Source organism: Pseudocercospora fijiensis (genome assembly GCF_000340215.1).
Source record: "Pseudocercospora fijiensis CIRAD86 unplaced genomic scaffold MYCFIscaffold_10, whole genome shotgun sequence".
NCBI classification, from domain to species: domain Eukaryota; kingdom Fungi; phylum Ascomycota; class Dothideomycetes; order Mycosphaerellales; family Mycosphaerellaceae; genus Pseudocercospora; species Pseudocercospora fijiensis.
In genome coordinates this window covers 3,269,710-3,294,889 of record NW_006921541.1, presented here as the reverse complement: position 1 = coordinate 3,294,889, position 25,180 = coordinate 3,269,710, and the positions used below count along the sequence as shown (strand labels likewise).

General features: G+C 47.4%; 6 protein-coding genes across 6 annotated transcripts; 2 read left to right on the top strand and 4 right to left on the bottom strand.

The window, feature by feature from the left end:
* Positions 1-8,440: 8,440 nt before the first annotated feature.
* On the bottom strand, positions 8,441-9,365 carry MYCFIDRAFT_212645 (uncharacterized protein). The gene is made up of 3 exons (XM_007933636.1): positions 8,929-9,365; positions 8,759-8,871; positions 8,441-8,709 (listed from the first exon to the last, which is right to left on the bottom strand). Exons 1-3 carry the CDS (start codon positions 9,196-9,198, stop codon positions 8,562-8,564), a joined length of 531 nt encoding a protein of 176 aa, XP_007931827.1. The 5' UTR covers positions 9,199-9,365; the 3' UTR covers positions 8,441-8,561.
* A 1,142-nt stretch (positions 9,366-10,507) lies between these two features.
* On the bottom strand, positions 10,508-11,416 carry MYCFIDRAFT_212644 (uncharacterized protein). The gene has a single exon (XM_007933635.1). The coding sequence runs from the start codon at positions 11,379-11,381 to the stop codon at positions 10,689-10,691; it is 693 nt and encodes a 230-aa protein (XP_007931826.1). The 5' UTR covers positions 11,382-11,416; the 3' UTR covers positions 10,508-10,688.
* Positions 11,417-11,977: 561 nt separating this feature from the next.
* MYCFIDRAFT_179579 (uncharacterized protein) lies at positions 11,978-13,835 on the top strand (the record flags this gene model as incomplete). The annotated part of the gene is made up of 15 exons (XM_007933634.1): positions 11,978-11,985; positions 12,022-12,167; positions 12,197-12,297; positions 12,323-12,423; positions 12,451-12,592; positions 12,619-12,665; positions 12,714-12,758; positions 12,786-13,138; positions 13,170-13,199; positions 13,225-13,345; positions 13,394-13,430; positions 13,473-13,488; positions 13,521-13,625; positions 13,655-13,781; positions 13,811-13,835. 15 exons carry the CDS (start codon positions 11,978-11,980, stop codon positions 13,833-13,835), a joined length of 1,404 nt encoding a protein of 467 aa, XP_007931825.1.
* Positions 13,836-13,865: 30 nt separating this feature from the next.
* MYCFIDRAFT_179578 (uncharacterized protein) lies at positions 13,866-16,875 on the bottom strand (the record flags this gene model as incomplete). Its single annotated transcript, XM_007933633.1, has 10 exons — positions 13,866-15,291; positions 15,324-15,375; positions 15,428-15,465; positions 15,498-15,556; positions 15,589-15,631; positions 16,484-16,531; positions 16,573-16,607; positions 16,654-16,667; positions 16,704-16,750; positions 16,784-16,875. 10 exons carry the CDS (start codon positions 16,873-16,875, stop codon positions 13,866-13,868), a joined length of 1,854 nt encoding a protein of 617 aa, XP_007931824.1.
* MYCFIDRAFT_145871 (uncharacterized protein) lies at positions 16,786-19,130 on the top strand (the record flags this gene model as incomplete). Its single annotated transcript, XM_007933632.1, has 4 exons — positions 16,786-16,977; positions 17,040-17,518; positions 17,573-18,374; positions 18,444-19,130. 4 exons carry the CDS (start codon positions 16,786-16,788, stop codon positions 19,128-19,130), a joined length of 2,160 nt encoding a protein of 719 aa, XP_007931823.1.
* Positions 19,131-20,154: 1,024 nt separating this feature from the next.
* Positions 20,155-23,869, bottom strand: MYCFIDRAFT_216987 (uncharacterized protein; the record flags this gene model as incomplete). The annotated part of the gene is made up of 3 exons (XM_007933631.1): positions 20,155-20,320; positions 20,374-20,822; positions 20,873-23,869. The coding sequence occupies 3 exons, from the start codon at positions 23,867-23,869 to the stop codon at positions 20,257-20,259; spliced, it is 3,510 nt and encodes a 1,169-aa protein (XP_007931822.1). The 3' UTR covers positions 20,155-20,256.
* Between the last annotated feature and the right edge of the window lie 1,311 nt (positions 23,870-25,180).

The following is a 25,180-nucleotide window of genomic DNA, read 5'->3' as shown; positions in this document are numbered from 1 at the left end:
GCCGTAGCGTTTCCCGAAGACCGTCTAGAAGTAGCAAGGATATCCTTATAGGACTTGTAGCTAGTGTTGCCGACATAACTAGTAAATACGACTCGGTTGCCCTTCTAGTTAGCGATAGTTCCCTCCTAGGAGCTATCGTCGCAGTTGCGCTAGACACTACGAGTTATGCGAGACTATAGCCGACCTAGAATAATTAGCGTGTTTAGGTCGGCGGCAATCTAGAAGGTAAAGGAAAAGTATATGCCGAAAGCGTCTACTATAATATTATAGCAGGCACCTACTAGCGCAACCTCCCTATTTACTCCCTATATGCCGAGGGAAATGTCTCTGTTTATCGGCAGCCTAAGTTGTTTAGCCTAACGCTCACTTATAATAAGTAACTCCGAACTATTATCAAGCATTGCTAGTATCTGTTAACTATAGCTCCCGATAGTAACCTAAATATAGATAGCGGGGACGACGGCGAAGGAACGGGTAACTACGGAAAGGTCTATATTATTAGGGATAGAGTAAAGTTCTTTAGGTCGAGGAGGTCCTACTCGACCGATTTATTAGCTAGTAAATCGGATAGCTTTAATAGAAACTGAAACTAGAGTAGGGTCGGGATTATTACTATCCCCTCGGCCTATCTCCTCTACTCCCTCTTCGTTAGTATTATCGATAGTCTCTTAGTTCTCGTAGGTTACCGATTCGCCTTCTACTAACTCTTAGGTACCTAAAAATTTAGGAAGGAACTATAGGGAGGAGACGTCGATATAGTCTTCTCGTCCCTACTTCCTTCGGAGGGCAGCGAGGTCTTTTATAAAGGTAGTATCGTTAGGGATTCGGCTCTAGAACAGGTTAGTAGGCAAACCGTATACTAGCAGCTCTCCTATAGATATATTAGACTTAAGGTCTAGGAACTATAAAGCCTAGAAGAGAGCGTTTGCCTTTATGTCTAAGGAGTTAGCTAGGCTAGTACTATACTTTTTTATATACCTATTAAAGCGAAAGCTCTTTAGGTCGGATAACTTCCGTTTGTAGGTAGGTAGGTTAGCTAGGCCTAGGGTACTACTAATGTCGGTAGTAACATCCTCTATATCGACCTCTAGAGTCTCTAGGACGACTAGGCTTTCTGTAGGTAGGGTGCTAGGGGCGGTGCTAGGTGCGGTGCTAGATCGGGCAGCGCGGTCTGTAGCTGTCTAGAGAGTCTTAGTTTTAGCAGTTAACTCTCGCTATTGCTTAGCCTTGTCGGCCGCCTTGTTCTTTAGTACCCTAGTAGGGGCTGCCGCACTAGGGCGAGTAGGGTTCTAAGGGCTCTTGCCCTTGCTTTAGGACTAGGTCTAAGACCGTATAGTAGCGTAGACATCTATACTGTTCTTAGTAACCGCGTAAACATTAGTAACTACGTCCGGATCCTAAGAAACAAAGTTGACTTTAATAGGCTTAGTAGTACCGTTACTGCTTCGCTCCTTAACCTGTTTTGCCCTAACCTTCTGAGTTTCTCGTTTAGCAATAGCGGCGAGGGTACTATTCCTAGTATCTTTAAACTCGATCTTGCCGCCGTACTTCTTTTCTAGAAGGGTCTTTAGCTAAGGCAGCTTCGGGGCTCTCCGATCCTATTCGAAATCAATCTTGTCGCCGGTGTCTGTATAGTAGAATCGGCTATTTACTTGCATAATAAGCTTCCTTTTAAGAAGCTCTTTCTAGATAGGGCAGGACGATTAGATATATTTGAACCCGCTACACATCTAGCACTTGCTATCTAAGTTAGAATAGATCTTCCGTATAGCGTAGACATCTACTAAAGGGGCTTTAGGGTAGTTGGGATCTGAAACCTAGTAGACTAGTAGTATATCGCCTAGTATAGTAGCATTAATAACCTCCCTAACTCGCTGCAATGCTTTCGTATTTAGGTTTAGCTAGGCTAGGGATTTAGCTAAGTCCGCGATATCTTAAGAGTGCTTAGTAATAGTAGGAGTTACGGTCTTAGGACTACTTTGCGATTTAGGAAGGAACTTAGGTCCCTTGCTTACTAAGGCTTCTTTCCTAACCTACGCTAGGTTATTCCGGTCTTCGCTATAGATAAACTTCCTCGCATCGGCTGCGCTATTAATGTCGGCCTTAATACACACTAGGACCTCTTTATACTTCCTAAAGCTCTTAGGATCGGCCTCGCTAAGCTTATAGCGACGGAAGATACGCTAAGCTATAGGCTATAGCAACCCCTAGAGGAGCAGCCTTGTTCTCTAAGAGTTTTCGAGATTACTCTGTTCGATGCTATCCGCTAACTCGACAAACTCGCGGACATACCCCTTTAGGTCGTTATCCTTAGTGCGCCTTACTAAGTAGAGGGACTCGAGCTACGCACGACTGCCTTTAATGCGACGGCTATCGCGCTCCCGATACTCCTTTATAAAGGCTATCTTAAAGGTCTCCTAGTTAGTATCAGACTTATCGTCCTTTTCTAGGTAGCCAACTAGGGTTTTAAGGGTTCGGTAAAGCTTAGAGGAGGTAGTCCTCGTAAAGGACCGAATCTTGTACTAGTCGGATTCTCTGTCGAGCTCGTAATTAACTAAGCCTTCCTTAAAGCGCTTAATATGTGCTATAGCGTTCTACCCTTCGAACAGGGGATTTGCCCTACTCCCTAGCTCTAGCGGGCGACGCTTGTTTTAACGGAGAAGCTTAGTTTGCTTCTCTATCATTTTTATAAGGACAGTATAGAGCGCCTCTAGCGTAGAGGGCGTAGGAGGCTTACTTATGTTAACTAGTCGCCGCCTGATTTCTTCGTTAATAGGATTAGGGGCGTTTTCGGATTTAGAGGATTCCGCTAATTCTCGATGTTCGTTTTCGCTAGAGCTAGAGCTTATTCGATTATTATGAAATAGTTGAAATAGTTAAAATAGAATACTATATAAAGTTGAAATAGAATACTATATAAATATGTTTTTAGTGACTTTAGTCTGTTTGGTTTGTTATGATATTGCTATACGAGAGAGTAGTGTATTAGGCGGTTTCTCCTAGTATTACCCCCGGGGTAGCATTAGGATTTAGCCTCCTAGGGGTCGCCTAACTACCTCTAGGAGCTAAGTTTGGTAGATTTTAGATAAAAGCCGCTCGGAGGGAGAGACTGTAATCTCTATTTACACCTAGATCCTAGAAACTAGCTCGTATCTCCTTTAGCTAGGCGGGGGGGTAGTAGCCTTCTTTTTCTAGTAGAAGGCTAAGTACTATCTAAGCGAGGCTGCGAATCTAGGAACGCCTTACCCGATTAATAGGGGACTCCCCGGCCATCCGACCTGCAATCCGTATTTGCTATTAATTAATAGTCTTAGCAAACCAAGCGAGGCCGATAGGTAATTAGTCTATCTCCTCCTTAGGCGGGGCTTATCTCGAGCAAGCGGTGCTAAATAGGTCTTCGACCCGGAGCCGAGTCCTTAGAAGCTAGCTATAGCTATAGACTAGGCCCTAAGCTGTAACAGTCCTAAGGGTTTGCAGCTTTTCGGGGTTAAAGCGATGCCCTCGTTAAGAGGTTTCTCTGCTTGTCGTAATAGCCCCTTAAGATACTTCGGTATCGTCCGTATCGTAGGCTCTTATCGTACCCTCGCTTTAGTTATAGCTATTCGTGCCTAGAGACTACCTTTAACATACCCGAACCTGTTAGATATAAAGAGATAGCCCTACCTTCGGCTTTAATAAAGGACGGAAACCAAAACTACTACTACTACCTGTAGTAATAGTATAGGCTACCGAGGGTAACATAACCTATAGCAATATAGGTAGCTATATTTAGTATAATAGGATAATAAGACGGTTGCTTAGGCTAATAACTAGGGCCCTGCAATATAGGCATTGTAGAAGTGTAATATAAACAATGTGCTGTACGAGGTTGGTGCCCTATCTACAATGTAGAAGGAGGCCTCTTATATAGGCTCAAAACTCAGCCTAGGTGTATAGGGCCGGTTACTAGCCAATAATGGTTTTGTAGGTTTGCTACTAAACAGTAGTCTAGTTATTAAGGGAGTCGAAATAGTTATCCTATATGCGCTTTAGGTCGCTATTAATATACTATATAGCGTGTACGACTAAGGAATAGTCGTCTAGTAGCGCTCTTAGTACATTGCGCTAGTTGAGTTTACAGTTACGAATGTAGTCGTTATACTGCTTTCGACTAGAGCTATTAAACACAGTATAGTCCTTAAGTTTAGCATCCTTCTTTTAGATAGGTAGTAAAGAAGGTCCCGCTGTTAGTTTTGCTATCGGGGCTTCCTAAAGGCGACGGAGCTCGAGGAGATTATCCTTTAGCTATTGTTCTTAACGTAGGGCAGTAAGCCTGTTTTAAGTAGCTTCTCGAAGTCTCCCTAATAGTTGAGGGCTAAAGGCTAGTTAGCTATATCGACGGTTAACAATATTGCTAAGAATGTCGTTAATAGGCAACTCTAGGTCGTTACCTAGAATTACAGGTTCTTCGGCAGGCCTAGTAGTAGGCTCCTTAGTAGGAGGCACTTTAGTAGGCACTTTAGCAGGCACTGTGCTACTAGCATTGTCGTTGCTAGCGCTACTAGCGGCGCCGCGATTGTTGTTTCGTAATAAGCCGGCTATTGTAATAAGGGGTAGCACTAATAATATATTATTAGCCCCTAAGATACGGATGTAGCGGAGTTAGTAGATATCGGTCTAGTATGCTTGACTTAGTATAATAGGCTGTATAGAAGGCCTTGCTTAATAATTGGTACGGTTGTTTCGATAGAATAGTACGTGTAGGTCCCGTTCTTCGGGCGCAATATAGTTAGATTAGTCTTGTTCGTAGCTATACCGCTAAAAGCTTGAAATAAGAACTATCTAGCTACTGCCCTTAAAGGGTGGATCGAATACTATATAAGAAGGGTTATATTAGCAGGTAGATAGGGTAGTCGTAAATTAGTATAGTATTCGATAGAGATCTAAGAGGAGAGGGAGGAAGGCAGGCTAGTTAGCCTAACGCCAAGCGCTAAGCCCTACCTAAGGCATTAAGACCCTAGCTTTACTCGAGCCTAGTTACATGCCAATCACGTATAACCTCTTTGGTCCTAACAACCGATCGACGCTAATTGTACGTAGGTTAAGTAAAGGAAGGTAGAAGGTAGAAGGTAGAAGGTAGAAGGTAGAAGGTAGAAGGTAGGATAAAGTCTATAAGAAGAGCCTAAGAAGGAGGTAGAACAGACCTAACTATATAAACACACCTAAGGGATTACATTTAATTAGAAAGGACCTAGAGAAATTTCTATATATAATTGTATAGAAAGGCTTATATAGTATAAAGCAGTTAGCTACTTTGTAGTACTACGATACTAAAGCTACACTTAAGATCCTTAGTTTATACAAAACTAAGAGCGATGCCTACCTCTTTATTAGAGAAGGAATTTTGGTTATCCTTTATATTAATAACTTTCAGATTTTTAGCAAAGCCTAAGCTAGGATTAACAAGCTAATTAAAGGACTTAGGAAAACCTATACAATTAAGGTTGTCTAGATAAACCTCTTCCTTAGATTGTATATTATTAAAGACAGTACAAGTCTTAGAGTCTCTTAGAAGCATTACTCTCTAGAGAAGCTAAGAAAGCATAGTCTTAACTAATGCAAGGGTGTAAAGTACCTACTTAAGAAACTCCTAACTGCTTTCGAATAAGACTATAAGAAGGAGGACTATAAACTCTTTAATTAGATAATTAGGGAGCTATAGTATCTTTCTAACTAGATAAGACCTAATATTACTTATACTATCAACCACTTAGCTAGATCCCTATAAAACCCTAGACTAGAGCATATTATAGTAGTAAGACATATTTAGAAATATATTGCAGGAATAGTTAACAAGTCCCTAGTATTTAAAAAGAGTAAGTCTAGAAAGGTTGATCTTAAGAGCTACCTTAAGGTCTACTTAGATTCTAACTTTACTAGAGACCTAAAAACCTCGAGGTCTATATTAGGGTTCCTACTCCTTATAGTAGGAGGGCTAGTTCTCTAGAAATCCTAGCTTTAGAAGGAAGTTGTCTACTCTAGTACTAAAGTAGAGTATATAGCACTTACTAAGGCTATAAGGGAGTTGAAGTAGCTAAGGAACCTCTTAAAGGAAATTAGTAGCTTTACTAGGTTTAAGTTTAACTATATTAAAATCAACTGTAACAACTAGTTAACTATTTACCTTGTAAAGAATTATACTAACTCCGGTAGGTTAAGGTATGTTTCCCTAAGGAACTATTACTATAGAGAGTAGTATAACAAAGGAAGGATCGATATTTAGTATATTCCTACTAATCTCTAAATAGCAGACTGGCTTACTAAGCCTAAGTTAAACAACTCTATCCTCTAGGATCTAGACTAGTAAAGGACAAACTCTAAAGTCACTTATTCTACTCTTATTTATTACTAGAACAGGAAGTCAAACTTAATATACTTATTTTTATTTTATTACTTTCTATAGACTAACTACTCTTCTAGTTCTCTACTAGGGCATCTCGGTATCTAGAGCAATCTTTTAGCTCTTAGTATAACATCTTAAAGTAGAAACAAATATCGAAACTGGATTAGCCTAATCTATAAGGACTAGAATCTCCCTAATACTATAAATCTTAAATTATATATTAGAAGTTTTATCTAAAGGATCTCTAACCTTCTAAGAATACTCCTATCCCTTTAAGGACTACCTATTTCCTCGTTAGAGTCGCCCTTGTCTTTATCTTAGCGATCTAATAGCCTACTCTAAGAAGAGTAACGATCGGATAGCCTACTCTAAGAGGAGCTAGACGGGACTAGTATAGCCGATCTAGAAGAAAGGCGAGAGTATAGATTCCGACTACGACTAGCTATTATAGTAGTAGCGTAGACCCCTACCTACTAAGCTAACGCGTTCGCAATCGCCTAAGCGCCTTCCGGAGTGTTCTAATTAATCCTAGAAGGAATCGGGATATATAGGCGACGCTAATTACTACCTACTATACTGCCTAGATTACGAGGCGGCAGCCTAATAGGACCCGGAAGATTTGCCTAGCGATTAGTGCTCGAACGAGGGCGCGATATATAGCCTATAACCTAGTTAGCTTCTAATTGAAATCTCAAGTTAAACCTAGCTTACTCGACTTATTATAATAACTATAATAGTTCGGGCTAGCACAATTAGTATAGGTACCCTTAAGGAACTTGCTCCTATTAATAGTTAGAGTAATATACTCCTTATATGCTCCCTTACCCTCCTAATAGGGCTTGTACCTATTATTCCCCTAATAGATAGTGCGACTAGAAGCAGTATATACGAGTATAGCTAGAAGATAGTTAACGTTAGATCTAGAGGCTAGGTTAAACTTCTTGTCCGCCCTACGTATTATAGTAGCGATAGCTAGGAATAAGGGAGTTTTGCTTCCCTTTTCCTTAAAGGCACGTACGAAGATAACAACGTCGCTATTACGTAGCTAGGGAGGCATCTCGTTAAACTTCGAACTAGCTAGAGCGATTAGGATCCTCTATAGGATCGCGACGGTAATCTTAATCTCCTTTAAGACTACTCTCTATTAGCCTAGGAAGGCGCATCTAATTAATAAAGCCTTACTATTGTTAACTAACTACTACTTATCGTAACGACTAGGTAGCTTCTTATTTAGGTCGTCTCCTCCGCCGCTACTACTACTACTACCTATACTACTAGCTAGGCTACCCGGACTAGGCTAAGTTGCCGCAGCTATAATAGTACCTCTAGTTAAAATTAAGTTATATTAAAGTATATCGGAGAATTCTTAGTTATATATTAGTTAGTAGAAAGAAGAAGTTTAAGTTTAAATAGAAAGCGCACTCCTTAAATATAGACTGCTAGGCTTACTATAAAGACAGGGTCTAATAGTAAACGCATAGTAAGCACGACTTTACTTTTACTTTAATATATATAAAAGAACTAGACTAATTAGCGAACTAGGAGAAGCAACCCTATATTACTTAGAACGTAATATACAGGTTACCTGCATCTGATTAATTATAAGGTAGTTATACTTTATCTAATAAGCCTATAATAGCCGAGAAAGGGAAAAGTAAGGGAAAGTAGCCTTTTTATTCTAATAGATTCTGCTAGAGGGGGAGTGTTATAGATTAGCCGGGATTAGTAGATCAGTTAGCACTACTAAGTACTAAGGCCTAATTTCCTAGTAATATATATAGTCTCTAGCTTAGATAGAACTTAATTCCTTTCCCTATATAATTCTATAGTTAATTAATTAATAACTTGTTCTGCTTAGCTCAATTACAACACTTCGGGACTATCAAATGCGCCGTTAACATCGAAGGATTATATGCACTGGCGCATCTTATGCTCGGCGTCGTCGGGTTGGGAGTTGAAGATGGAAGTCTAGACAGAACGGGAAGACACTTTCAGGGTCAACTCCTAGATGTTTTCTCCGGCGGCCCGTGCTCAGATCTGAGAAGTGAATCTTGAACTCTGTTTCCGGTCGCGTCAACACGCCTGGACACTGGCATTGGAGATATTTGCTACATAAATCATCACTCATCCGCAGCATCGCAAGGAAGTCATCGTGGAACCTTTCCTCCTGACTCCTTCCTCAAGCCTCGTCCATTCGCAACGCCAATGCCTGCATTCTCGTATCCATGGCATCCATTCGAGCAAGCAAGGACCGCATCAGAGCTTCGTTTCGATCTGCCACCGCGAGCAGTTTCGTCAGAACCGTATAAGAGCTGGAACTGTGCGTCCTGCGGTCCGTCAGGAACTCGTTAAGAAAGACCCTTCTTGGGCGCCTACCTCCGTTCCTCAGCTCTCGTGGTGCTCTGCTTGATGGGCATAGCAGGCACGGGTGGACTGATACTCTGCTCTAGGGGAGGGGGGTACGTTGAAGGTTGAAAGGTTTCCCTCCTCTGCATGGCAACATCAGGATGGATCCTGGCAGTATCTTGGCCTCTCCTACAACGTACCTCATGGAGAAGTTCCTCTCGCTTCCTTCGTGGCAGCATCTGGCCCTGGGCTAGTCCAAAGGTACTTGATCTCTGCGGGCCTTCTGGACGATATGGATCCGCTGGCCGAGATGTGCTCCTATGTCCTGGCTCAATCCCGGGCATGACTTGAGAACGATCCTCCTTTGGCGATGTGGACTTCATAAGGCCGTATCCATATGCGACGGTCCTCCGGCGCTGTTCCTTGGAAAGCCGCGAGCGGTGCGAAGACGATATGTCGTTGGTATCCATCCTGGTTGGTAGGGCAGTCTCTTGGTCTCAGGACAATCGCTTCCGCCTCAGCGATGGTTCTATGTACCCATCCAGGCACTGCAGCCTCCACGCACGAATCACAAGCGGCGTGATACAGCCACCGTATGGAGCGTGCTAGATCGCAATCAAGTCAGGATTTTGTAGAGTGAGCGATTGATATGAGGATGGAGGGCAAGCGCAGGTGGCATTTGGAACGTTGAAGTATATTGCCGAACGCATGCGTGCAGCCGATCTTGCATTCTGGATGCAACATCTGTAAAACCGGAGTCGACCAACATCCGAGTCCCGAGTTCGGAGGGAGAGCAGCTAACCCATCACATGAACGCGAAATCCTGTTTGGTCAAGTCGTTGGACGATCAGGCTTGTCAGTAAAGGCGGAGTGATCGAAAAGCACCCCTTACTCTGCAGTAGAAGCCGAGCCTCCGATTGGTGCTGTGCGAACTTCATTGCCTTGAAGGGACATTGAACTCTAGTACCACAAACCACCATGCATGAAGTCGATCTGGTCACGCCGCACGTGTCTATTATGGCGTGTTTGTTCTCGGCCGCCTGGCAACCACATGCAGGCACCGAGGATAAGGCCAAGCCGCAGCGCCTGCACTTTTCAGATCAACTGGTTGATCACGACTCATTCCCTTCTAGACTTTCGTTTACCTGCCCTGCATGCCAATTGCCAGAGCAGGGTCCATGTGAGAACGACACTCACGGCCCAGAATTCAAGCTGAACTTGCTGGCCTTCTCGCAGGGACCTCAATCGATCGCAGATCCCCGGACCTCCTCTGTAGTACGCAACATGGAGATGTTCCGCCTCGATCAAACGACAGAGCATGGATAACCCTTTGAGACGGCATCGGACAAGTCACACGCTTAACCAAATTCTGCTGGAAATGATATTGATACAACTTGCGCTGCAGCTGGACCACCAACCACCACGCTGCGCCTCCTACCGTCAATGATGGTGCCCAACGTGATTCATTGCTGACTTTCGGACCGTGGCGCCATGGCTTCGACAAGCAGCACTACTGCACATCATCAGCATGTCATGAATCGAGGGCAGCACGCTAGATAGCCGACTCCGACCCACAAGGGACTCAACGTGAGATTGAATATCCTACATATCTTTGCAGTTCAGGCTCTTCAACGACTGGCCAGACTGCTCCGATTCCCACTGCCCTGCGCACATTTTTCTAAACTGGAGAGTTGGATGTACGCCATTGAGTCAGTGACACACCTTGGAGATGCCTTCCACAAGCATTCATGAGTCAGGACGCTGATCATGCAGACTTTTCCGCACGTGCAGAATGGCACGAAGATTTCGCTACACCAAGGCAAGTCTATCTAGCCCTTTTAGCAGACTAAGTTGGTAAGCAGTCATGACATTGTGAGCAAGGTCCGTGGGAAGACAAGCAGCATCGATGGTGTATAGCCCACAGAGCTCACCTCACCTTCCCCGACCCCGACAAGATTTCCTATCGCAAACGCTTCCCCTTCCCCTTAAACTCCTCATCCAACTCATAAACAATAGGCACACCAGTCGGAATCTCCACCTCAGCAATATCCCCATCCGCAATATCCTCCATATACTTCATCAAAGCCCTCAAACTATTCCCATGCGCAGCAATCAACACCACCTTTCCCATCTGCAAATCCGGCACAACATCACTCTCCCAATACGGCAACACCCTCTCCAAAACATCCTTCAAACACTCCGTCCTCGGAACCTCAATCCCCGCATTCCGATACCTCCCATCGAAATCCTCGGTTTTGCGATACTCCCCACTCGTCCCGGGAGGTCGTGTATCATAACTCCTCCTCCAAATCTTGACTTGTTTCTCGCCATGTTTCTCCGCGGATTCGGCTTTATTGAGGCCTTGGAGGCCGCCGTAATGGCGTTCGTTTAGACGCCAGCTTCGCTTGACGGGGATCCAGAGCCGGTCTGCTTCGTCCAGAGCCAGGTTCGCGGTTACGATGGCTCGGCGGAGGAGTGAGGTGTAGAGGAGATCTGGAAGCCAGTCGGATTCTTTGAGGAGGTTTCCGGCCTGGATGGCTTCGGTTGTGCCTTGCTCGTTTAGTGGGACGTCGACCCAGCCGGTGAAGAGGTTTTTTTCGTTCCATGTTGAGCGGCCGTGGCGGAGGATTATGAGTTTGTAGGGTGCGGGCATGGTGGGTGGTTTGGTAGGTATGGGATCCTTTTTTTTTCTTTTGTGAATTTCACTGTGCTTAACAAGGAGATATTGTGGGAAACGAAAAGGCAATGCTTTGGAGGAATTTTGGACGTCATGTTGCTTCGGGACCGGGAAACAGCTCTTGCCACCTTGGTGGTCAGATCCTTGGACTATGATGGTTTCTGAATCTTCCGAAGGAATAGACGTCTAAGATATGAGAGTCCATATGGATTGCAAGTGGTGAAGAACATTACTTCGAAGACTTGGCAGAACAAGCAGCATTCATCTGGGTGGGGTTAGTTCAACCAGCTTTCTTCTGCCTGCAGACCGCGCAACGCAAGACCGTCTCCTCGAGTCCTCGAGGGCAATCTGATTTCCTGTCGCTTGCGCAAGAATGTAAAACCCTTGGTGAGCTAAAGTTCTATATCTGTATGTATAACTCTAGGATCCGGCTCGGGTCTAAAAAACCAAAAAGGCATGGTGTGCGTTTTAAGCATAACCTTCCAGATTCGGTATAGTGTGCGAGAAGTGAAGTTCCTGCAGCTAGCAGCAGTACCTAGTCTTCCACTACACTATGCTAAGTACAAGTTTCGATGTGGTCGTGTTGTTACTGTTCGTGCAGGTGTTCTTCCCACAGGCTCTACTGTATTGAACATTACCGCGCAACGCCATTCTCCGCCAGAACAGACCGGTCGGAAATGCAGGGCGTCAGGCAGAGGCGAAAGACGGAGGTGCTGCTCCATACATACTCTACGTCGACCGCAGCGCCAGATAAGGAACTCAGTCACGGAGGAGGAGCGTCTCTGTTTGAGCGAGACAAACACTGCCGATGCTCCTAAAAATCCGAATCAAGATCTTGAGACGGACATCTCCTCTTGATCAGCGACCTTCAGTTAAACTTAGAATACTGGTCGTGACAGACGCTTGCGGAGATCCAGTTCCCAGACCGCGTAGTTCCGAAGTGCTGGGTCTCACAATATCTTCCGTTTTCCTTGCTCGCAGTCTGGACTCGATTCTCAATCGAGGAAGAAAAGGCAGAGTGGGGCATTTGAATTCGCAAGAGCAGTTTCTCATGCGGTGCATTTGCCCTGGAAGGGCAGAACAAGACCCAAGCTCCTTTGCTCGTACCAAGAATGGAAGAATCTGAAGTAGAATATCGTGAGTCTTGGGTTCGGCAAAAGCCTTTCGTAAAGTATGTCGCAACATCAGTATGATTTCACAAGAAGCAATAGAGGAGACGGTAGACCATGCGTTGGGTATCCGCACGCCAGGCTTGATGAGGTACGTGCGATACTTCTAGTAGGTTATTCTAACCAGGGCATCTTTAAGATTCCTAAACTCAACGATGATTTCTTTCCAATTCCGGGAGGATCCGTGCTCAAGCTTGTGTTTGTTTATGAGATACTTTTGTTTCGCCATCGCTCCGGTATATAACTATGATAGCAAGCTGCACCTCACTGATCGTGAAGGACGAAATCCGAGCGCAGAAATGATTCCCAATATGGAGCACGAGAGAGCATCAGAAGAGCTTTTGTTGAAAGCCACGTCATTCGACAGGAAGGTCGATTCATTTACAGGATCGCGAGATGAGGAAGATCAGTGGGAGGGCGAGGGCCAATTGTCACCTACCACTACCCGCTCTTCTTCCAGGTCTAGAATGAGCAGCTTCGCCAAGACATCAACCGCGGCATTCAGCAGGCTTCTGAAGAAGTCGCAAAGAGTAGTACTCACGTGGAGAGCCAACGTTGCTCCAAGTGGAGATTCACGACGGACCGGAGCAGCGAGAGAAGAGGCTGAACTTTGCCAAACATGATTGTCGTTTTCGAACACTACAAGCAAGTTTTCCTTCCAAAGCTCGATTTCGTTGTACGCGTACTTTTCCAGGACAGGGCTTCCAGAAATATCTCTACGCTTTCTAGCGGCCTCCCAACTTCGGAAACGAATTCATCGCCAAGCACCCAGTAAATAGTCGAGCGGTCGGCTCATTGCAATCTCCTCGCCGACGCCAGGACGGATGAGGTCGTGCACAGCAATAATGGCCCTTTTGTCCTTTCCTAGTTATAGACAGTGCATGGAGGTGCGATGTAGCTTGCAGATCCAGGACGTATTCGTAGATGCGCAGTCTGCACTCGAAAGGCAGACCCGAGAAGGTGGCTTGGCTCATAGTGTCTATTGCTTGGTCAGTCCGCGCTGTATATCAAGCAGAAATGAGAACCATACCTGAATCAAGCAGCTTGCACAGTCTCTAGTGCATTGTGAAAGGATGGAAGAGGCGATAAAAAAGTGGAGGATGCAAGAGTGTTGGAGGAAACACCGGGACCGGGATGCGGATCTTGGCGCGAGGGTTGGGAAGGAAAGGCCAGCGAGAAGGTTCTCAGCGATCAAGCAGAATGAAAGGTTGTATTGTGTGTGAGTAGAGAATGTAGATCTGAACTCCAGAAAGCGGCGTAGGAGGCTGGTACTCGAGCTGGTCGCAGATTGCTACAAGAATAGCATGTCATCCTCGCGATACTTCGGAAATGAGCAGCACAGCATCTTGACAGAGACCGCTTCCTTCAAGCGGGTATGTATGTATTGTTCCAGGGCGTTGCAACCTCCATAAGGGTACACTTTCACATGCTTCGCCCTTTTCGCAGCTGCAACGATTGCGTTTAAGCAGACCGTGAACAAGGTGTTGGTATCATCATCCGCTCGCGTCGCCTTCACCATATCGAGATGATGGGACCGCGATCGGCAAGTACTGTAGGCCGGACACGAGGCTTGGAAAAGGACCAGCTTGTCCAGTCGAAGCTGGCCAAGAAGCTGAACACCTGCAATGCTCTGGCGAACCCACGATATGCGCGAGGAATCGGATCTACTCCAGCCCCTAGTGCGTGGGAGGAAGTCTACAGAGAGACTGAGGCGCCGGAGCATGTCGAGGCTGACGCCCGAGGATTTGAGCAGAGAGCTCCCCAGAGCAGCGAGGCCTTCGTAGTAGAAGGTATTGAGACTATAAAAGATCCCGCGACCTTCATGGCGAGCCTGCTTGCAGGTGGCGATCAGCGCAAGCATCCGTGCAGTGTTCTCGCGACACTTATCAAGATTCTCGTTGCGCTCAAGATTGGGTAGAGTTACCCGATGTCGGGGAATCGGAGCAGGCAGTACCAGTTTGCGTTTCGTAGCTAAGTGTGCTTCTTCGTCATACACGAAAAGCATCTTGTAGATTCGGTTGCGAAGTTCTGGGGGAAGTTCGAAGAATCTGAAATGATGGCCTGCGCGTGGAGGATTCAACCAATGCCGCAAATACACACGCGCTGGCCCGGCACTTATGGTATACCGTGGCATCTCAATTTGCTGTCTGACAAGCGCTGGTCTCTTTATCCGCCGCCGCGGCCTAGTGCTGTAGTTGGCATTGCCGGGGTTGGTGGAATCGGTGGAGCTATCTGTCTCTAGTACCTCGAGCGGCAGATCGTACTCCTTCATGGCGTCCCGGAAACCAGATATGGGGAAAGAAAGGCTCGGCACATACACGCCTTCATATGGGTCTTCCCTTTGCCTCACTAATGCGGCCATATATTTGTCAATCGCTTGGTGCGCATAGAATGAGCATGCTTTCGTGATCCACCCGGCGATATTATCTGCCGTTGCGTACTTTTCATCTTGGAACACGATGGCGCATACGATCAACTCGCTCAAAGTGAAGGATGGCTCGCCCCTTGTCGTGTACAGGACGTCAATGTGAGGCTCGAGCTCTTTCCTAAGCTGCTTCCGAGCCTGGAGGCCCTGCTCGGTCTCCGCCGTGTCGCCCATGCTGAGTTCGTGATAGCTCGATGATCGGTGACGGGTTTGATCGTTTGAGGCTCGAGTTATCAAAGTCCCAGGATTTTGCGAGTTCGCGAGCACGCTGCGGTATGAAGATCTGATTTGTCTGTCGTTACTCAATTCTGCTTGTTAGCGGACGCGAAGGCGGGTGTAATGGTACGTTTCCCAGCAGAACTCTCATAGGCCATGCCTTTATGTGAAGAGAGAAAACCGCGGTAGCAACTGAACAAAGTAGCAAGCACTTTGTGAGACAAGAGAATGGCTGTCTTTCTCGATGCTTCTGTCCAATGTCTCATCATCTTTATAGCACACATTCCTACGCATGTGTTCGGATCTTCCTCGCGCCAGCATACGTTCGGCGCTCTCATTTCCTCATATAATGCCGCACTTGCATAGGCTCAACTCCAAGCGCCGGGATGTTGGGCCATTGCTTGATGGGTCGGTGTCTGGCTTGCAACGGCTCGGAGGAGGGTACGAAGGCAAGGTAGAATCAGATACCCGCTGGTAGAATACTAAGACCTTATTACTAGACACGTCCTCTTTTAAAATAGCAAATACTTAGCAAATATTATAGCGGTCTTTAATATTAATATATTAAAAAATATATTCTAATACTAAAAAATTATAAGCTATTAATTTTAGATCTATACTAGCAACTAAATACTAGAATAGTAAGAAGTCTATTAAACTTACTAAGACTTTCATAGTGTGTTTAAATCGATATAGTTAGTATATAGTATATAGTCGCGACTAGCTTCTAATAGTTTTTAACTAGAAAAAATTTAATATATAATTTATATAATTATTAAATTACTACTATAGATTTTATAGTAGTTTCTATCGTAAATAGCCTAGAAACTTCTAGCTACTACGGGATAGCGAATTCTAGCTCGAACTAGCAAAATTAGCAAATTTTAATATATAACTAATTGTTTCGATAATACTACCGCAATACAAAGTTTCTAAAGCGAGAAGATCCGGATTTAGATATTAAAACATTGCTATTTATCTATTTAACTAGCTCTAGGGGTTTTGTATATAAGGAGGACAGAACTTATCTAGTTATACCTACGTATATTTGATCCCTAACAAACTCTAGTAGGGACATCTTGAATTCTAAGGCTATTTCTTTATCTACCTACGCCCTTTATTATAGAGTGGATATTCTAGTCCGAAAGAGGGCATTCTATTGCCTCTATTTCTTTACTAAAATCGCTATGTCTATATGTCGCGTTGTCTCAAAAATCCAGCTCGAAGGACTTAGAGAAATTCAGCTTTACTTAGGATAACTAACATACTGGTAGGGGGAGAGTGGATCCGATCTGTCCTCCTTATATGCATAACCGCTCCAGGTTACATTCAAGGATAAGGGAAGAACTCTCGTGACCTCCAACCCTCTTCCAAGCCGGTCTTCGCCTTTCTCTTAGGCAAGTGAGAGGGCATTTGAGGTATTCTAGGCAAAGCACACAAAGTCGCGGTTTGCTCATCACGAGAGAGCTGTCCCTTCCTTAGTTACACCCTGCTTACGGCGGAAATCCAGGAAGCTGTACTCTTTATGAGCATGTCTGGCCCGCAGCGATGATTACGGCGCGCATCACGAATGTTTACACTCCTCTTCTTCCTCGGCCTTCTGGCTGCAGCGAACGGCCTGCAAAGTGTCGCCGCCGCCGCCGAGACCGAAAAAGACCATAAGCTAAAGGTCAAGCTATCCGTCGAGGATGGAGTGCTGGGAAACAGCGTCGACGGCCGCATTATCTTGATCTTCTCGCCAGAGAAATTTGCTCCTCTCTACGTAAGCACACTTGATCGCACTTGAATTTCCCTACAGTAGTCCCACCACTAAATCCCTATCAGGATACCGTGCCATTCTCAACACCCAATGATTTCTTTGGCGTCAACGTCTTCCAATTCGGCCCGGAAAGCAGCGTGACCTTCTCTGGCGGGAAAGCGGATAACACGGATTTTGGAATCTTCGGATGGCCGATCAGGGATCTTGATGACGTCCCAAAGGGGAAATATCAGACCCAGGCTTTCTTGATCAAGTACGAGAATGTGACGCGTAGTGATGGCTCGATGATCAGCGTTCACTTTCCGTGTGATGACGGTGCACGAATGCCTGATGCCAATGGAAGTCTTGCTACTTCTGCGCAGCATATTGAGATTACAGGCAAACCGCAACAGATCAATCTGACGTTCAACGAGACAATCGGTCCAAAGGCCAACGAAACGAAGAACCCTCAGGATGTTGGTGCGTCATGCGCTCAGGGTAATTATGAAGACCTGGACCTGTTAAAATATGTGAAGATTCGCAGCAAGCTATTGAGCGAGTTTTGGTACCCAAAATCGAAACAGACTAGTAATTCATTCATACTGACGAGACTTTCCAGGCAACGAGACATGTACGTCGGCGCCAATGTCCTGCTCCCGCACAAATATGACAAGCACGACACGAAGAAGCGCTATCCGGTGGTGTACAGCCACGACCATTTCGAAGGCCGGTTTGGATTCGCAGGCTATCCCAGATCCCAACCTTTTTCTGCTCGATGGAACAATGGAACCTCACCAGGCCCGAATGGAAAACCTGATACCGCCACGCCAGAAATCATCATCGTCGAGTTTCGCCATGAGAACCCTTTCTACGATGACTCGTACGCAGTCAACTCGGCGAATTTGGGTCCATGGGGAGATGCAATAAACGATGAGCTGATTCCACACATCGATGCGTCCTTCAACACCATAGCCAAGCCGCACGCGCGCGTTTTGATCGGGTTCTCAACAGGCGGCTGGGAGAGCTTGGCCAATCTGGTCTTTCGACCTGACCTCTTCGGCGCAACTTTCCTGTCGTCCCCTGATCCCGTCGACTTCACTCGGTTCCAGAGCATCGACGTTTACCATGATACTGACGCTTTCCACTCGGAAAATGGAACGGCAAATGGAATTGCCCGTGAATTTTCCCCCAATGGAACCGAAGTTCGTCTCTTCGATTTCGAGAGCATCAACCACTACGAGCTTGCTCTCGGGACCAAGACTCGCTCTCTTCAACAGCTAGACATTTTCGCCGCGGTTTTCGGCGTGCAAGGCTTGAATGGTTACCCTTTGGAACCATATGATAAGCTCACCGGCGAGATCTACCCTGAAGCCACCGAGCTCTGGAGACCTATGGACTTAACCCACCACATAATAAGCAACGTAAGTAATCCTCAACCTTACGCGTTCTTCTGAACCCCAAGGCTAATCCCAGGCTGTGTGTGTTCGAAGTGGAACAGCCTTGGCGAAGTTCTTCGCAACCGGATTTTCCTCACTGCCGGCACGCACGATCAATACTACCTTGAACGAGCAGTCTATGAATTCCAGCGAAAGACCGAAGCCGAGGGCGGACCAGACTGGGCCAACATCACAATTCTAGTCAACGGAAAACATGAAGATCAGTACCGGAATTTTTCGACTTCGGAATATATTCGAGTCCTTGGCGACTGGTTCCAAGATCATGCCGGGGAGAAGGGCAAGCTGCTGGACGAGGTGGCCGCGAAATCTCCGCGAGGAAATCTCTGGAGCGAAGTCATTAAGAAAGGAGGACATCAGGCTGCTTTAGCTCGACAAGCTCCACCTACGATTGAGATCCAGAAAGATCACACGCTTCCTGCCTCGAGTGTAGGGCGTTGGGATCCAGGAGTCAAGCTTCAGGCGCAGTGGTTCATCGATGGCAAGCCATACGGAGAAGCGCTGGACGTGCAACAAGCAGATGTGGTAGTTTTTGAGCCGGCGGCGTCGGTTGCAGCGGGTCGCCGAATGCAGCTCAGGGTGACTGGACGCAAACGTGGTTATGTCGAAGAAACACGGCAGAGCAACGTCGTCATGCTGATGGATCCGATCAAGTGCACCAAGGTCGTTTCCACTACGACCTCGAGCCCTCAAAGTGGACTTTTGTGCATCAGACCTACCTGACACGGCACGTAAAATGCCTCGAGTCAAGCATCACAAAAATCTTTTCACTGATGGATGGATAGAGTACTCTTATGTGCGTGCGCGCACGTCGACGGCGCTGGCCACTTTCCACGACCATCGACGCGCCACACTCCCACAAAACGACAAAAGAGAAGCCGCACTCCCAGCTCTCATAACCATCCACGACCATCGACGCGCAACACTCCCACAAAACGACAAAAGAGAAGCCGCACTCCCAGCTCTCATAACCATCAAAGCCACCCAGTCCTCTAGAACCGAAGTTCATCTAAGAAGGACCAAATCCAAACGAACCCCACTCCGAAATGTGGTCAAGCAACTCTCAGGGGGACGCGTCCAATTTTGAGCAGTCTGACTTGATTGGCTGCTGGCAATATTTTCAGCTATATGAGTGTTACCTACGGGAGCTACCGAAGGCAAGAGCGAGCGCGGATTGTTGAATACGACTTCACCAGCCATGCACGCATCTTGGTCGTCTTTCGTGCGCACCTACCCAGTGCCCCATAAGATTTCTCCGCCTCGAGGCAGCGATCTAACAGTTCACGACGCGACGCGACTTCAGGCCATGAGTCTACCTACCCATACCAATCTCAGCTCCTAATGCTGAGGATCCCGCGACGTCCACCGCAAAAGCTTCCAGCGTCCCATACGCAAGCCCAAGCGACTTGAGGCAAGAAATTCGGCCCATTTTGTTTCAGTCAGGAGCAGCCTCCGACGAGCTCATTGTCATGGACATCGTGGTCAAGGAGAAAGAAGTACGGAGACGAAGAGAGACGCACGAGCGAGGAAGAGATCATGCAGTGGATTGGTCGAAATCATCAATGACATTCGAAACTGAAGTTGAGAAGGTCTCTCCCAAGGTTATTCAGGACAGGACAGCCAATCTCGCATGCATGTCTGAAATCTTCGCGTCGTGAGTGGAGAGTCGAATGGGAGGAATGATGTGAATGCTATGATTAGGAAGAGCGCACGAATTGTGATGATTGATACGAGAGGATCAAGGTCTCGCGAGGGATGAGAGAATTGTACAAATTCATGACGTTCGAACTATACACGTAGGAGGGTTCAAGAAAGGCTTGACCAGCGCGAGGCAAATATGATCATCAACTCAAGCACCACCAAAGTCAAGAGCCTGCTGACCAGGCTCTCGATTTCGTTCCGGATCCTTCATCCTGCGAAACTATCAGTATTGATCGCTCAAGGAAGATATGGTTAGACAACTTACTTGTGAATCGTAACATCATCATGAAACTCAACATTCCCCATCGCCTGCGGAGTAATCAGAATAAATTGCCTTCCAACCGACCGCCGAGCGGTCTGAATCATCAATTTCATGGATTGCAAACGGTTGACGCTATCCATGAAGACATCGAATTCGTCGAGACAACGGATCGGCGAGCCCATGGCTTCCCAAATACTCAGGAGCAAGCAGATGGTGGAGAAAGATTTTTCGCCACCGCTGAGGGTCTTTGTCTGACGTCCTGTATCGGATTGTTTGGTCATGTCAGGCTCGACGGTGAGATCCAACGTTTTCTCGCTGTGTTTGAAGTTGAGACGACCACGGAAGTTTCGCTCGGTGAGGAGGTAGTTGAAGTTGATGCGGGTACGCATGGAAATGTGGCCGCGGAAAAGACCCCAGCGGCGGTGACGCTCAGCCAAGGTTTTGGTCAGTAGCTACGGTCTTGTCAATAAAAGGGTTTGAGGGAACGGTGGGCATGACTTACCTGGATCACGTTCCGCATGGTTCTGTGGTCTTTCTTGGCGCGCCTGAAGTCCTCTGCGGCCTTCTTCCACAGCTCTGCAATCTGTTGTCGCGTCCCTCCTTGTGTGGCTTGTTCCTTTTCGTAGTCGGCCTGCAATGTATTGAACAGCTTCTCGAGGGCATCAGGAGTGCTGTTGACCGGAACTCGCTCAGGGGCGACTTTCTCCGCCTCTGGTATCCACTCCTCGATCTGCTTCTTCTTCTGCTCCACGGCCTCTTCCAGTTCAGCTAGTTCGTGCTTGCGCAGATCAATAATGTCGTAGGTTTCGTTCTTTCTCACCAGTGCTGCTTTCCGAGCGTCATCGAGATCTGACAGTTTCTTCTCGGCTTTGTCGATCAAGTCCTTCACCTTGAACTTTTCATCGTCAGCTGCTTCAAGCTCATCCTTCAAGACTCGCGCATTAGCATTCAACTCGGCATTTTGTGCAGCCGCATCTTGCATCGAATCTTCTGCAGCCTTCTTCTCCTGATTGTGCTCCTCCTCTTGGCGCTGCAGCTCTTGGAGCCTGCCGTCTCTCGGTTGATTGGCATCGATCTCGGCTTGCTTAGCATCGACATTGTCGTCAGCCCTCTGATATGCTTCCTTCAGCCGTCTGGATTCGCGTTTGTGTGCTACGACTGCTTGTCCAGCCTTGGTGTGCTCATTTTGCATATGCTGAGCATGCTGCTCCGTCTGACCGCGCTTACGTGCAGCTTCCTGCACACGCTCTGAGGCGAGCCTGATCTCTTCTTGCTTGTCAACAATCATCCGCCCTCGACCTTGCCACGGAGCAACGGGACCAACTTTCACTCCGCCATAAGGATCATAGTCCCAACGCTGACCAGCGGATTTGTTATGAGGGTGTAATGTGATGGTAGCGCGCACGTTTGGCGGGCGATGACCCTCGCCGAACATGAAGTCTCTGCCCTTGTCCAAGTCCTCGAACAGAACGGTCTGCTCAATTGCGTGGTTGATGACGAGAGTGTTGCGAATTGCCTCGGATTCGATATTCAAGATTCGCATCACGGTGTCGACAGCAGGATCTGGTTCGTCGACATTGATATGAACATCGGTGGTGATGAAGACGGTCATTTCTGAGGCACCAACTCGATTGGCAAGCTGATCGAGGATGTCGCGATCATATTTGCAAGTCACAACAAATGCGTTCAGCGTTTTGCCGCATATTCTCTCCACGATTGGGCTCCACAGTGGTTTTGTGATGGCAATGTGCATGCCGATTGGTCCGATGGGTTTCTTGCGCCAGCGAGTCTCCCTCTCAATGGCATGGCACAGCTTGTCTGAATTCCGTGGGTAGGCTCCCCATTTCTGACCCTGATCGCGCTGGAGAGTGTCCAAGTCTTTTTTGACACGCTCGTGCTCGGTGCGAGCGCCTTCAACGGGATCTTTGGCTTCGGTCCACCGTTGCTTGGCAGCCACCACGGCTGCTTCGAGCGCGGGAAGACCTTCTTCGTGGTCTTGGTGTGCTTGCTTCGCGTCAACAGCCAACTTTTTGAGCCGGTCCAAGTCAATAAGACGCTGCGCATGTGCCTCTCCATGCTCGCCCGCCAAGCGCTGTCGCTCGGTCTCAATCTCTTGACTGACTTGTGCAATGTTTCGTTTCGCTCTTTTGAAGTCGTCTTGGATTCTGCGTTCTTCTGCCTTGTTGTCTACCAAAGCTTTGCGGTTATTGTCCCATTTCTCCTTGGCAGCGTTGTACGCCTCTTGCAACGGCCGCAGTGACCGTTGGTGCTCTTCAATGGCTCGTTTCTGTCCGTCGACTGCGGATTCTTGCGCTTCGAGGGCAGCCGTAGCTTCCTCTGCAGCTTGCTCGGCCTCAGTGAGGTCGTCTCTGCCTTTGGCGACGTCTTGCTCCCGCCGCTGCAATTCTTGCTCTTCGACTTCGATTTGAGACCACGCCCATTCACGTTGAGTCTCCTTGATTCTGGCGTACATCTTGCGAGTATTGTCGGAACGCTTCTTCCTACGGTCAGCCTCCTCATACTGTCGCTTGAGCACTTGAATGTCTTCTTCTTTCTGTCGCATCTTCGCACTCGTATTGTCCAAGTTTTCCTCTATGAGCTTATAATCGCCGTTGAGAATTTCTAGCTGAGTGCCTTTCATGAAGAACTTGTATTTCTCGGTCGGCGTGCTGTTCGACAAGAAAGCGCGGGCCTTGTCCTGCGTCAAAACGTTGATCGGGTTATCCATTTGGAGACTGAAATAGTCCAGCATGTCGTCGAGATCGGATTTCTTGGTGGAGATGGTGGTTCCAGCAGCGCTTTTCAGCTTGAAGCCACTGGAGTTGTGGGTGAAATGTCGCTCTACGGTAATGCTGCGACCGTACAGCTCAGGCTTGTAGGCACTTTCGCCTTCGTTCTTGATCGTGACGCCAACGGTAGCTTTGTCGGTGCCTTCCTTGATCAACGCCTTAAGGCCTCTGCCGCGCGAGGTCTCCGATGCCTTTGTGCCCAGACATATCTGCAGTGCTGTGAGTACGGCGCTCTTGCCGCTTCCGTTGTGCCCGATGATGAAGTTGATCAGAGGACCTAGTGTGATGCGCAGCTTGGCGTGACACATGAAGTTGGTGCAGTAGATTTCCTCGACCACACCATGATCGGCGGCTATGTTCTCACGATGCTCCTTGAACTGCCTATGCACAATTTGCGTCGCCTTGAGCTCATCGAAGCCGTCGTCTTCGCAGTCATCGTCGCTGGAGTCTTGCCTTAGGCTGTAGTCGATGTCCGGATTGTTCGCAGTCTCGACGTCAGACTCATCATCGATATTGATGTCGTTCGTATCGCTATTGAGAAAGTCTTCTTCGTCTGACACTACAGAACCGCGGCTGGCCTGGGCGATTGCAATTCGTGTTCGCTTGGTATGGTTGCTGTTCATGCGGAAGCTGGAACTCGCACTCTCGATTTCGACGTCAGACTCGCCGTCGACATCGTGAATATCTCGTACGCGTTTGCGTGGCGCCATTGCGGCGGCAGCGCTGGCGGCGATGTTGGCTCCGCGATGTGCTGATGCTCGGTCGTAGCAGTGGAGGCGGAAAGTTGAGTCGAACGCGTCGCGTCCGCGTTTGGAAGCTCGGACCACGAAGCTTAAATAGATCCCTGTTTAGACTTCACTTAAGCTCCTCCTTCTCACTCTTCCACCGACGTGATGAACATAGCAATGGCAAGATACGACATCATACAAGGCAGCCAGGAATTGTGCCGACCTCCTGGATGCGTAACTTCAACCTGAAAGGCTTGTTATCTCCATGACAGCAGCCACCGAACTCCCAATCACGAAATAGTTCTGGTATTTTGCAGACTTCAATCTTTGCTTGCCTAGCTATTCTAAGCCCTACTAGCTACTACTGACTTTTCATCCGCTTCTTGTGTCTACACCATCAACGGCCACGGTCAGCGCACCGTGTCGTAGGTGGCCCTACCATGAGACAAAATGCTGCGTGTGCTGAGCTTGAAGGGGATGAGATAATAGGTAAGTATATACCTTGAGTTAACTGCATTTATGGTACGGCTTCGGGACTGCTTGAGTCGGTCTCAACTTGATACTGTACAGCCATATCTGCTTGCTTCTTCTCGTCTTTCAGACTCTGCTTTCCAGGGTGGACGCAACATGTTGTGCTCCCTCGGGATCATTTTTGATTCCACTCCTTGGAAGCTGCTCAAACTTCTGGCCAACCCGTTCCTGGTTCCCTCGCTCTATCACTGATTGAGCAGCTTCTTCAACTCCGCCTCGAGTTCTCCGTGAAAGTCGTCGCCTCGCGAATCCCGCTCGGTCGTAGATGAGTATCTGAAGTCCACCATATCAACGGCCTCATTCACTGCACCATCCGCGGACTCCGTAGCAAGCTCGGCGGTGTATAGCTTGACTGCGCCACGAACCATCGGCAGCAAGTATTTCGCCATCTGCCTTGGACTCAGTTTGATGAATACGACCTGTGTGTCGCGATTGATGCAGCTGCGTTTGACAAGCGAGCAATACGTCGAGCAATGTAGCAGGTGACGGACGTGCTTGCAGTTCCTTGACTAATCTGAGCAGAATGGCGAAAGAGATCCATTTGGCTGACCGTGTGCATGAACGTTCTCCTTTCCGCCGACTATGAACATGTTGTCTCCACAGAGGATGGATTTGGGGTCGGTAATCATGGTGCTGAGCGGCCTGGCGAGTCAGCAAGTCAGCAAAATTTGCCTTTCTTCGGCGCCGAAGCAAATGCCTTCATTCGAACGTCACTCTATCCTCTCCCATCGTCTCACAGTCGCAACTCGTGAAGCAATACCG

What these genes read in the sequence shown, in the direction of transcription:
- MYCFIDRAFT_212645 (XM_007933636.1), bottom strand. Translation starts at nt 9,198, where the DNA reads ATGGATACCAACGACATATCGTCTTCGCACCGCTCGCGGCTTTCCAAG. An exon ending in GAGAGGAACTTCTCCATGAG is followed by an intron (nt 8,872 to 8,928) that starts GTACGTTGTAGG and finishes GTTGCCATGCAG; the next exon opens with AGGAGGGAAACCTTTCAACC. An exon ending in ACGAGAGCTGAGGAACGGAG is followed by an intron (nt 8,710 to 8,758) that starts GTAGGCGCCCAA and finishes GACGGACCGCAG; the next exon opens with GACGCACAGTTCCAGCTCTT.
- MYCFIDRAFT_212644 (XM_007933635.1), bottom strand. Translation starts at nt 11,381, where the DNA reads ATGCCCGCACCCTACAAACTCATAATCCTCCGCCACGGCCGCTCAACA.